The 12814-nt window shown below is 30.3% G+C and overlaps 1 protein-coding gene across 1 annotated transcript in view; it reads right to left on the reverse strand.

Annotated features, from left to right (window-relative positions):
* Nucleotides 1-319: 319 nt before the first annotated feature.
* LOC119609872 (putative GPI-anchored protein pfl2) overlaps nt 320-12814 on the reverse strand; it is a gene marked incomplete at its 5' end in the record, with an annotated part of 103773 nt that continues 91278 nt past the window's right edge. The window contains one exon of the mRNA XM_037964865.1: nt 320-430. Within this exon, the coding sequence (XP_037820793.1) occupies nt 393-430 (38 nt within the window). The remainder of the gene's footprint in view (nt 431-12814) is intronic.

A 12814-nucleotide genomic window follows, 5' to 3' on the forward strand; every position in this document is an offset into this window, starting at 1 on the left:
CTAGACTATAGACTAGACTACTAGACTAGACTATAGACTAGACTATAGACTAGACTATAGACTAGACTATAGACTAGACTATAGACTAGACTATAGACTAGACTATAGACTAGACTATAGACTAGACTATAGACTAGACTATAGACTAGACTATAGACTAGACTATAGACTAGACTATAACTAGACTATAGACTAGACTATAAACTAGACTATACACTAGACTATAAACTAGACTATAGACTAGACTACAGTCTGGTTTATTGTCTATTCTATACCCAGCTCTATAGTATAGTCTATAATATAGACTCCATATTTTATTCTATGGCTTTAGTCTATAAGTGTAACTGATGTAAACTTTTTTATAAACATTTAAATATAAAAACGTTCTAAACTTACAAAAACCATTCAGTATAAATTTTTATCAACATACCTGGAAATAGATTAAAAAAAATATTATATTAAAATACTGAAAGAAAATAATGAAAAGAAATTTATATATTACAGCTTGAAAGATTTCTTATACATGGTCACACTTAGCTTTTTACAACTCAAAGGACCTGTCCATTTTTGTTAATTAATAAAAATTCCTCGTAAAGACTTTTGTCAAGGTAATCAATGTTAAAACATTTTTGTATCTGAACTAAATGTGTTTGTATGCAATAAAATAAATTAAATACCAACAATCACTTTTCAATTATTTAACTGAACAACACAGCAAAATCGTTTACTTTTTGCATAGAAAAAGAATTTTCCCCAGTAAATAATTCCCCCAATTTCAATGTAAAACCAACTGTCATAGAAATCACTAAGAAAAGATAATGGAATTTTTTTGTCCTTCATCCCCCCCTTTCGTTATACAAGAATGAAAACATTCTATACAATATTCAAGTGTTTCTGGTGTTAAATGTCATAGTAAAAGGGGTTTGTTGCAATTTTACATTGTTTATGCTTATTTTTCTATTTCAATAGCAAAAGTCAATTAGTTTTATTTATAGCACTTTTACTATATTTTGTAACTCTACAACCATGTTGCCAGAATTGACAAATCAAAGAAATGTTATTGCTATATCTGGTTTTCAATTAAATCTCAAATTACTAGTTTAGCAATGTTTTATTGACCCTTTGACTGAATTCAGTTTGTTGTTTTTTTTCCTACTATTATTGCTATAGTTGTGCAATAGAAAACAATTTATCAAAAAGAAAATATTAGATTGTTTTTTACAAATATTTCGGGTTTGTTTGTTAAATATTTTCTATTTTCTATTTTTTTTTTTTTTTTTTGCTTTTCATATTATTGTTGATTTTGTGTTATAGAGCAAAGAATTTCAATAATATTTTCTGTTTTTAAAACCAAAAAATCATACCAAATGAATGAAAAGAGATGTATTGTACTTTATTATGTCTCCTAGGCATTCTTTTTTTACACAAAAAAATAAAAGTTAGACAAAAATGGATAAAAAAAAAAACAAATAAACCAGAATAAATAATACAACAATGAAAGTCGATAAAATTTTCTGTATATAAGAGTATGAAATTTTTAACAACAACTTTGTTTATGAACTAGACCCTTTCCTATTTTTCCAAATAATCACCTCCACATTTACAACGATTTAAAAACACTCATACACAAACACATACAATTAAGCCGACTCGAAATATTAAATTTTAAATGAGGAAATTAAAAACCAAAACAAATTCAAATGAGGTTTTTAAATTTGATACTAAAGCCTGGTAATGCGAATAAAATATATGGTCAGTGAATTTGGTTTTTCCTGGTATTTACATTTTATACATTTATCTGCATTTAATGAATGTTTAATTTAAATAAACGGCTGTTTTTATGGGTGTAATTCTTTAAAATGAAATATAATATAGAAAAATTATATTGATTGCAGTGTAATTTTCCTACGAACTTAGATCTATTTCGATTTATTCGTTTTAGCATATACAGTTTATAATGATAATGATTTTACTTTTATTGTATCTAATGGATCAATGTAGACAAGTAATGCAAAGACCGATTTAGGTCATTCAAGCAAAACTCAACTCATTGGAAAGGTTTCGAAATAGCACAAACAAAAGCTAATTGAGTGAGAGAGCTCTGCATCGTTCGAAATAAACTGCAGTTGGATGGGGCAAGATCTGGAATCTATGTCGTCTGAGCCAAACTTCCCCCATTAACTTATTTTAAAAAGTTTTTAACAAGTATTGCAACATGTGCCCGAGCGTTGTCATGATGGAATATTACGCTTTCATTCCATTGATGTTCAGTTTTATCTGAGTGACCAGACATCATATAGGATCTCTTATGCTTTGGATTATAAAAAAAATTAATCCATTTTTGCCTTAAATTATTTTCGTTTATAGCGTACAAGCAGAATATTTCAAGGTATATCTACTTTCATACATATGGTACCCAATTTCCTAGCTTTTGGATGATACACATCTCTTGCTCTTGCATAAGGTCCGGTAAGTAATCGAAGTGTTTCAGCTGAACTTTTAATTAATTAATTTACATTAAAACTTCCCGTATATGGCACAAAATACAATAGTTTCGACGTTGAGGGTTGCTCCTTCGATATTTATTTTAAAACATTGTGGAAGCTCTGTATGGAAAGAAAAAGAAGTCCATTTAGATACGACAAGATTGTCTTACTTTCTTTTTTCCATTTGTAAAAATTTTTTCAAATGCCGTTGCAGCAAAATTCCGCTAAAACCATCATTAATGCCAAAATACCACAACATACTAAAATAATGTTTGTACGTGGCGAATGAGCAATATTGACAATTGTCCATATTTATTCATTACGTATACGTAATACAAACACGTTTTTATACCCGTCATCAAAAAAGATGGGGGTGTATTGATTTAGTCATTCCGTTTGTAACACATTGAAATATTCGTCTAAGACCCATAAAAGTATATATATTCTGGATCCTTATTAGATTCTAAGACGATCTAGCCATGTCAGTCCGTCCTTCCGTCTGTCCGTCCCCCATATAAGGCCCCCTTCAGAAAATTACTTTATCGCTCATAACTGGCTAAAAGAAGCATCAATAGCTTCTTTGTTAAATTTTATACGGATAGGTCCATAATTGACCCAACCCCCCATATAAAGTCTCCTTCAGAAAATAACATTAACGCTGATAACTGTCTAAAAGAAACATCTATATCGTTGAAATTCGACAGGAACATATTTTATAGGAACTTAAATCTCTTCATAAAATTTTATAAGGATCTGTCCATAATTGACCCTAACCTCCATATAAGGTCCCCTTTAGACAATTACTTTAATGCCTATATCTGACCTTAAGAAGTATATATAGCAATAATATTCGACTCAAACAAGTTTTATAGGAACTAAAACTATTTTCTTAAATTTTATGAGAATGGGTCCATAATTGACCCTACCTTCCATATATGTAAGGTCCCCTTCAGAAAATGAATTTAAAGCTCATTACTGACTCTAAAATGCGAGTACATCGGTAAAATTCTACTTTAATAAGTTTTGTGCGAGCCAAAACCTATTTATCAAATTTTAAAAGGATCGGTCCTTAATTAACCCTATCACCCATAAAAGGTCTCCTTCAGAAAATGAAATTTAACATAAATAAGTTTTGTATGAGCCAAAACCTCTCTAGTAAATTTTATGAGGATCAGTCTATAATTAAACCTACACCCCCCCCCCTCCTAAGATCCCCTTCTGAAAATGTCTTTAACGCTCATTGCTGACTCGAAAGTGCGATTACAGCAGTGAAATTCTACATAAATAAGTTTTGTGTTAGCCACAAACTCTATCAAATATTTTGGTGATCGGTTTATAATTGACCCCACCCTCCATATAAGGACCCCCCCAGAAAATGACTGTAAAGCTCATTACCGGCTGTAACGCTCAAATACGACTACAGCGATGAAATTTCACATAAACAAGTTTTTTATGAGCCCCTACCGAATGCTCCCTATTAAGGTCCCCATTAGAAAATGACTTTAATGCTCATTACTGGCTCCAAAATGCAACATAAACAATATTTGTATGAACAAAAATCGTTCTAATTCTTAGGAGTATTGGTTCATAATTGACTCCACCCCCTAGTATAAGGGCGCCTTTAACGCTCATTACTGGCATTAAAATACGAGTAGATATATGAAATTCTTTGATCGACTTTGATAAAGATGGATCAATAAATGACCAATTCAGTAAAATTACTTCAACTCCCATTAGTTGCTTAAAAGTACGACTTAGGTGATGAGATTCGAATAAACAACTTCTTTACGAAACATAATATATGTACAAAAGTTTATAAAGATCGAGCTTTAATTGATCCTTATAAAAGATTCACTCCAGAAAATGACTTTAACGCTCATCTATGGCTCAAAATTCTTCCAAATTACGGTAGTTTTATAGGAACGGGAATTTTTCAACTGAATTTGATGGGGATCGGTCGATAACAGATCAGATCCCTATTTTCCTTCCTATTCCTTCAGAAAATTACTTTAAACCTCATTACTGAATTAAAGATACGAGTACAGCGATGAAATTCGATACAAATAGTTATTGTATAAACCGACGAGGATAGGTACACAATTATCTCTAACCTCCATATAACCACTTTTACAAAAAACAGTATATGGTTATAAATATTGGATCAAAAAAATTAATATTTTTAATTCGGAAGAGCACGGTCCATGCTTAAGCTCTAATTAAAGGCCCTCTTCGAAATATTTCCTAGATGTTCATATTAATATCGACATATGATGATAAAATTTAACATAGATCTAATAAATGAGAAAATTGCTTCGATAATATCAAAGTTTATTCATGAGGATGATTTGATGGTGGGTATATAAGATTCGGCATGGCCGAATATAACACTCTTTCTTTCTGTTTGTTTGTTAAAAGCGTAAGCTTAGCTATAGATCTCTAAGAAACGGCTATCTGGGACCTTTTGGTCTTACAAAATACAGAGGAAGTAGGAAATAATGCTCCAGAAGATCATACCAGAGTAATTTAACGGAATAAAATTGGAAATTATTAAAGTAATTTTAAAATAATTTAAAATGAAGTCTTCATACTTATGATTTTAATTTTATTTCAAAACTTAAAAAATATGAACAATTTTAAAACCTCAAAATAATTTACAATTTATTTTAAAAGAAAAAACAAAAAAATTTTTTTAAATTAAAACCCCAAAACAATAAAAGTAAAAAGGACAACCGAAAAACTTTTACACTTTTGGTAAACCACAAATTAACCCAAAAGAGTAGAAATAAATAATAATATCAAAATAAACTTACGAAATTTCAAATAATTACCAACAACATTTGTTTTCGCATATATTTTGCCAAAGATAATAAAAATGATTATTTTGTTGTTCTTGCAGGTTTGGACAATAGTTAATGTGAGTTCTGACTGTTGATTTCGGCTTTGTTTGAAAATGTTGAACAAAATATTTAATGTCACTAATCTCGTTTATAATTTAATAGTAATTTATTAAAAATGAAAACCAACCAAAAAGAAAAACAAAACATGAGTAGAAGACATTTGTAATCATAGATGTTAGTGTAATCTCATACAAAGTAAACAAACTATGAAAGTATTTGTGTATATAGGAAAATATAAAATTAAGCAAAGGATAAATTAATAGAAACAGGTCGCACATACATATACACTTAAATATATGATGACTATAAGGACAACAACATATACACAGTAGCACACTTAAGCAAATTAATGACAATGAAGCTTTTTAGCAAATGAACTTTATCTCTTTTATACTTGAATTTTATGTACGTGTGTGTGTGTATGTTTCATTTGGCTCAAGTGGCAAAACTTCACCGACTTGTACTGTTCGCCACTAAATGTAAGAAGACCACAAAAACATAGACAGACTCTAGGTTTTTCAAAGAAAATGATGATGACTTTTTTGCAGACGCTGCCAACAAATTAACTAACAACAACATCTACATGATAATACTTAATAACAGGAGGTAAGAGTTTAAACAGCAATGTTAGCAGCAATAATGAAAATCTCCAAAGACAAAATTTACAAGTAGCAGAGCCAACAACAGTACCAACAACAGTCTGTCATCTCGTCCTGTCGGGGTGTGTTTTTATTTACCAAAAGGCCAAAAGTAACCAAAATAAACACAAAACTAACGAACACAATAAGAATAATAAATAGTTTGTAACCAACTAACAGACTTGCATACTCACACTTACAAACAGATAAGAATATAACGATGAATGGACAGGATGGCAAAGGAGATCAGGCAATTGTCCTTATAATACCACAAAGTAACAAAAACAAGCACAAGACAACAAAAACTTCTGCAAGGCAAATAAACTTAAGTCTAAGATAGAGTTACGTACAAAGATAAACCTAACAAAAATGAGACTAAACTTTTTTCGTTGTTGAGTGAATGGCCAAACTTGGCAGTTTGTTTGTTGTCTTACACAACAATTTTTACGTTTTCCTATCCTTTCTGGTCTGTGTTTTCTATTCAGGTAACTTAATATACAGAGTTTTCCATATGTTAAAAAAGTCTTAAATTCTTCTCTTCACCATACATTTCTTGTTCTACCTCTTATGCTTAGTTTTCTCTTATAGCCAGACTTTACTTTACAGATTTTTCAAATCTCGGAATTAAAATTCTGAAACAAACTGCAAAGATTTGAAAAAAAATATGAAAACAATATAAAACCCCCAATAACTAATTATCTTTGGTTTTGTTTCGTCTTAGAAACGGAAACTTTTTTAAAATACTTTCAAGTGCAGGTTAAAGTTTAAAATTCCTCTAAACACATATGAGGGAAATAGCATCATTTACACATTTATGTGAGAATGAGCTTTCCAAGTTTCACAAACTTGTAAAATAAAAATATTAAAAGAAGTGCAATAAAAAACTTTAAGTAGTATACAATCATCCTTAGGAGTAGTAAAGTGAAGCATCATGCGAGGGTCACCTCATACTTTTTAGGTAGTATTATATGAAATATAGACTAGACTACAGACTAGACTACAGACTAGACTATAACATAAAATAGACTATAGACTAGACTATAGACTAGACCATAGACTAGGCTATAGACTAGACTATAGACTAGACTATAGACTAGACTATAAACTAGACTATAGACTAGACTATGGACTAGACTATAGACTAGACTATAGACTAGACTATAGACTACACTATAGACTAGACTATAGACTGGACTATAGACTAAACTATAGACTAGACTATAGACTAGACTAGACTAGACTATAGACTAGACTATAGACTAGACTATAGACTAGACTATAGACTAGACTATAGACTAGACTATAGACTAGACTATAGACTAGACTATAGACTAGACTATAGACTAGACTAGACTATAGACTAGACTATAGACTAGACTATAGACTAGACTAGACTAGACTAGACTATAGACTAGACTAGACTAGACTAGACTAGACTAGACTAGACTAGACTAGACTATAGACTAGACTATAGACTAGACTATAGACTAGACTATAGACTAGACTATAGACTAGACTATAGACTAGACTATAGACTAGACTATAGACTAGACTATAGACTAGACTATAGACTAGACTATAGACTAGACTATAGACTAGACTATAGACTAGACTATAGACTAGACTATAGACTAGACTATAGACTAGACTATAGACTAGACTATAGACTAGACTATAGACTAGACTATAGACTAGACTATAGACTAGACTATAGACTAGACTATAGACTAGACTATAGACTAGACTATAGACTAGACTATAGACTAGACTATAGACTAGACTATAGACTAGACTATAGACTAGACTATAGACTAGACTATAGACTAGACTATAGACTAGACTATGACTAGACTAGACTAGACTATAGACTAGACTATAGACTAGACTATAGACTAGACTATAGACTAGACTATAGACTAGACTATAGACTAGACTATAGACTAGACTATAGACTAGACTATAGACTAGACTATAGACTAGACTATAGACTAGACTATAGACTAGACTATAGACTAGACTATAGACTAGACTATAGACTAGACTATAGACTAGACTATAGACTAGACTATAGACTAGACTATAGACTAGACTATAGACTCTGTTCAAAGATTTTGTGTGTTTTTTTCTGCTTTACACAAAACGAAATACAAAATGTAAATTACTTCATGCAACATACATATAACAAATTCTTAAGATATTAATAATAATATAACATTATTTATTATTTATTATTTTTAGGATAATGTATAAGTGCGTACTTTATAATGAACTTTTAAAAACTTAACTTAATAAATTGCTACTCCCAACCCTGAATCATATTAAATCTTAAACAACACTCTACTGTACTGAAGCATACAAAAACGGATAAGGATACTTAATTAAACAAAGATTTGTAACATGGCCAAGAAATTCTGGAAACAAATACCTTATTTACAAGGAACTTATATAGAAAATTTTTTTTGCTTGTTTATTTTAATTTCAAATCCACTTTAATACAAACAACAGCAACAACAATTATCCCAAAAAAGGGGCCATAAAAGCCAAACAAACGTTTTGCAATATATGCATTTTATATAGATTTATGAGGTTTTTGTTTCTTACTTCCTTTTTAGTTTGTTAGTTTTTGTTCATTTATTCTGCGACGCTTCCTTATACTAACATGTCCCTGTGTACACATACATATATGTATAAACTTGTGCAGAAAACGAAAAATGAGCAAAAAAAGTAAATGTATAAATTTTAACCTAATATGTTGTAAGAAACAGACAGTTTTTGCTGCCACCCATTATGGTAGAAGAAATACAAAATCGAGTGAATCTGTTATATAAAAAGCGTACTGGGATAGAGAAAAAGAATTGATGACCCCATTAAGATGCCAAATTATACTTAAAGGTCTATGACAAAAAACAAATATTGTGGAGATAGGAAAAAAAAAACATGGTAGCTTTTCATTCCAAATTATAAACGAGTCCCAGACTACCAGTAATGCCAACTCTTAGAGTTGAGTTATGTGTATGAAAAGTCAAAGGTCAAGTGAACGTAGCAACAGTATTGAAAGAGAGCAAAAAAAGAAAACTAATATATTGCATTTCCTTTATAGCGTTTTGAATTAAATTATATTTATAATAAATAATAAATCAGTCTGTTTTGTATTTTTATGTTTTTAGCTGTTTTAGTGGAATAATAAATTTAAAGAGAGAATTTATTAAGTCATTTTTTTCTACGGCTTTTAAATATTACGCGCATTTTCAATCAATGAAAAATATTAGTGGTAATTTTCATTTTTTATGTCAAATCTAAAATACTCCCCACCTTTAAGCTACTTTTTTATAAAATCCTATATAAATATTTTTGATCACGTTTTGATCAGGTGCATGACAAATATGTGGACCTCTTTCTTTTTTGTCGATGAAATATTTGCGTTTAAGTAATGTTCGGAAGTGTAACTTATATGGGAGGTATGTACAATTATGGTCTAATCCTTCGGAAGTGGTCCTTATATGGGAGTAAATTATACCGATATCTTTATTTCGTAATTAGTAATGTACATTTAACTGATTTTCGGAAGTAAACCTTATATAGAAGCTATGACCAGTTGTGGACCGTCTCAAATCTATGTTCATAATATGATCTCTTTTCATATCATATACATATTTGCAAAATTTTTGCATGATACCGAAATTTTTGAGGAAGATATTAACGAGAAATACATTTCCGGAAATATGTAAATTTGTATGGGAGTTATGGTAAATGTTGTATCGTTTATTATGATTTAACATAATTGCTCCTTGGGCGAAATGATTAATGTATGACAAAACTCGTCGAGGTATCTTTACTGGTTTCTGAGAAAACTACACAAGAATTAAGAAAAACAATGTTTTTTTTCGAGATAGTCTGAAATTTCAACTCATTACGTTGTAAACTGATATTGGTGATTTTCAATATCAAACTGCTTAGGACAACAATGAATAATTTTATTGAATTTGGTTGATTTCTTTTGTTTAGTTTTAACGCGACTCAGAATTTTATAAGGACCCAGAATATATATAATTTGTTGGGTCTCACGGAACTTATGTATACCCTTTATCACCAGTGATGGTAGTGGTGGGTATAAAAACGATACCAATTACTTTTGAGGGATCTGTTGAACTCGAAGATGATCAGATGCCTTAACATTATGACTAAGCAGTAATACAGCCAATCACAAAAGAATATTAAAAATTAAATGACTTGTTTTTCATTGCGAATGACAATAATAATTACAATTAACAAGAAAAATAAATGGAAAAATAGAGGTATTAAAATAATGCCAAAGTTAAGAGCATGAGAGAAAAAAAACATAAATACTTTGATATGCAAATGAGTGTGTTAGTGAAAGGATTATGGAAGAATATTATTACATTTATATTTCTAATGAGAGTAAATAATATTCCCTTAATTGCGCCATTATTGTGTGACATGTATTTAATAAGGTTTTAATTTTTAAGAGCTCTTTAAGATGAATAGCACATTGTGAATATTTCAAAAAATTTGCTGTTCTGATTATATCCTTTATTTCCGTAGATTTCATTCAACTGCTAAGTTAACTTTTAATTTTCACAACAAATTTATTTACCTAACTACCAAAAAAATAGCTTAAAGTTTACTTTCTAACAAAACAGTTTGCATTTCATTAATTTCCACACCACACCACCCCTTCCCCCTCTCCAAGTTTTATGTTGTCACAATTTGAAATTTTGTACAAACTTAATTGACCATATAATCTTTATTTCACGTAGTAGTAGTTTTAAATATGAAAACAATAATCGTTTACTTTGCTCAACTTTAATATTTAGTACGAGAAGAAAAAATTTGACTCTAATGACGATGATGTTATATTTAAGCAAAAACAAAAATGTCATCAACTAAAAGAAAAGAAATTGTGAAAATAATAGAAAACTGAAAACATTTGTTAGACATTTCTGCATGACTTTTGGTTATTTAGTTTGCAACTTGCACGTAGTCCATGCATTTCATATAACCATTGCACTTGACTAACAAATTCCGCGGAAATTCCAAAAGGAAGTAAATTTTTTTCCATGACATTATTCTGGCACAAAAGAAGAAGAATTGTAAACTACAAAAAACTATAAACTACAAAAAGTTGAAAGTAGAAAAATGACCCTAGTAGTAGTGATGTAATTTTTTAGTGGGAGAATGCAGTTCAGACCCCACTAGATTTGTGAACTTTTCTTTTTTTTTCATACTCACAATAATAGTTTTAGCCAACAATACAATTCATTCTCTCATTCTTATTACGCCCTATAGCGCTTGACTTGGTTTGACTCGTTTTGAATTGTGTGTCGAGTTGTGCTGGTCTACTTTTGCCAACTATTGAATAGTTATTTGAAGACAAAAACTTTTAGTTGAAGGTAAACAATTGTCCGTTCGAATGTTTTTTTTTTTTTTTTTAATTCGTCGTTTTTCTTTCTTTATAATATTTGATTCTTTTTCAATTTGTTTTATCGGCATTGCACTGTGGGATGTTGTCATAAACATTATAGGAAAGATATTTTTCTTGAATTTATATACATATGTATGTGTCGAGTTGCATTTTCGAAACAGGACCTATTATGAAACGAAAGTCACTTATATTTCAGATTAACTGCAATAGCATTCAGATATAATTGTTTAAATGTCGAACAAAGGTCTCATTATTGAAGGAACAAATCGAAGATTACACATTGATAAGAGGCAGACACTTTCCTTTCGTATATATTGATCAATTAAATAATATATCAATATACTAGAGTAGAAATTAAAATCAAACGACAAAGAACGATGACATGCTCGCTATTAAATTTCAAAAGGACAGCTGACACTGAGATACCAAGATGTTGGATGTAGAAGAAGTATGACATAATCGCTATTTAGTTTGCAGACACATCACAGAAGATATTGGTAAATGAGGACAAATGGATGAGATTGTTAGATCTTTAAAATAAAGCTAAAATCGATATCTCACCAACCCACAGAACAGAACAGCGATTTATAGACAATTTTTAGTCGGCCATGGCCGACCATATGATACCCTACACCAATTCTGAATATTAAATGTAATTCATTTCAATAATGTAGCATTTCTGTTGAATCTTATATAGGTTCAAATAATCTCTGTCCATGTACGGTTGTATGCTGACTAGGAAAAATAAAAGACCGATTTCAATCATTTTCAACAGCCTTCGTTATTGGATCCAGAGAATAGTATGTGACCCATTTTAACAAATTATATTGATAATTGCGAGCTGTAGTGTACACAAAACGTTTGTACGAAAAATGACAATGTTATTTATAATTATATCAAACTTAGTTGTGCCAATTTTTGGGAAGATTGTAGTATATTTGTCGTAGTTATGAGCTAAAAGGCCCAAATCGTTAGATCCGGTTGTATGGGGGCTAGGGCAAAAATTGGTCCGATCCTTATAAAATTTAATGTCGACATTTATGTTTATATAAAATCTATTTGTGGCAAATTTCATCGTGATACTAGTGTTTATAAGTGAATTGTGGACATTAAAGTAATTTTCTGAAGGGGATTTTGTATGGGGGATAGGGTCAAATAATGCCCGATCATTATAAAAATCGACAGTGTTATTTATAATTATATCAAACTTGGTTGTGCAGATTTTTGGAGAGATAGTAGTATATTTAACAATGTTATGAGCTAAAAGGCCCAAATCGGAAGGTCCGTTTATATGGGGGCTAGGGCAAAACTTGGACCGATCCCTATAAAATTTATTTTTGGGTATTTCGT

This window comes from Lucilia sericata, unplaced genomic scaffold (genome assembly GCF_015586225.1).
Source record: "Lucilia sericata isolate MDLA Ls3-8-SP2 unplaced genomic scaffold, ASM1558622v1 Contig001075F_arrow, whole genome shotgun sequence".
NCBI lineage: Eukaryota > Metazoa > Arthropoda > Insecta > Diptera > Calliphoridae > Lucilia > Lucilia sericata.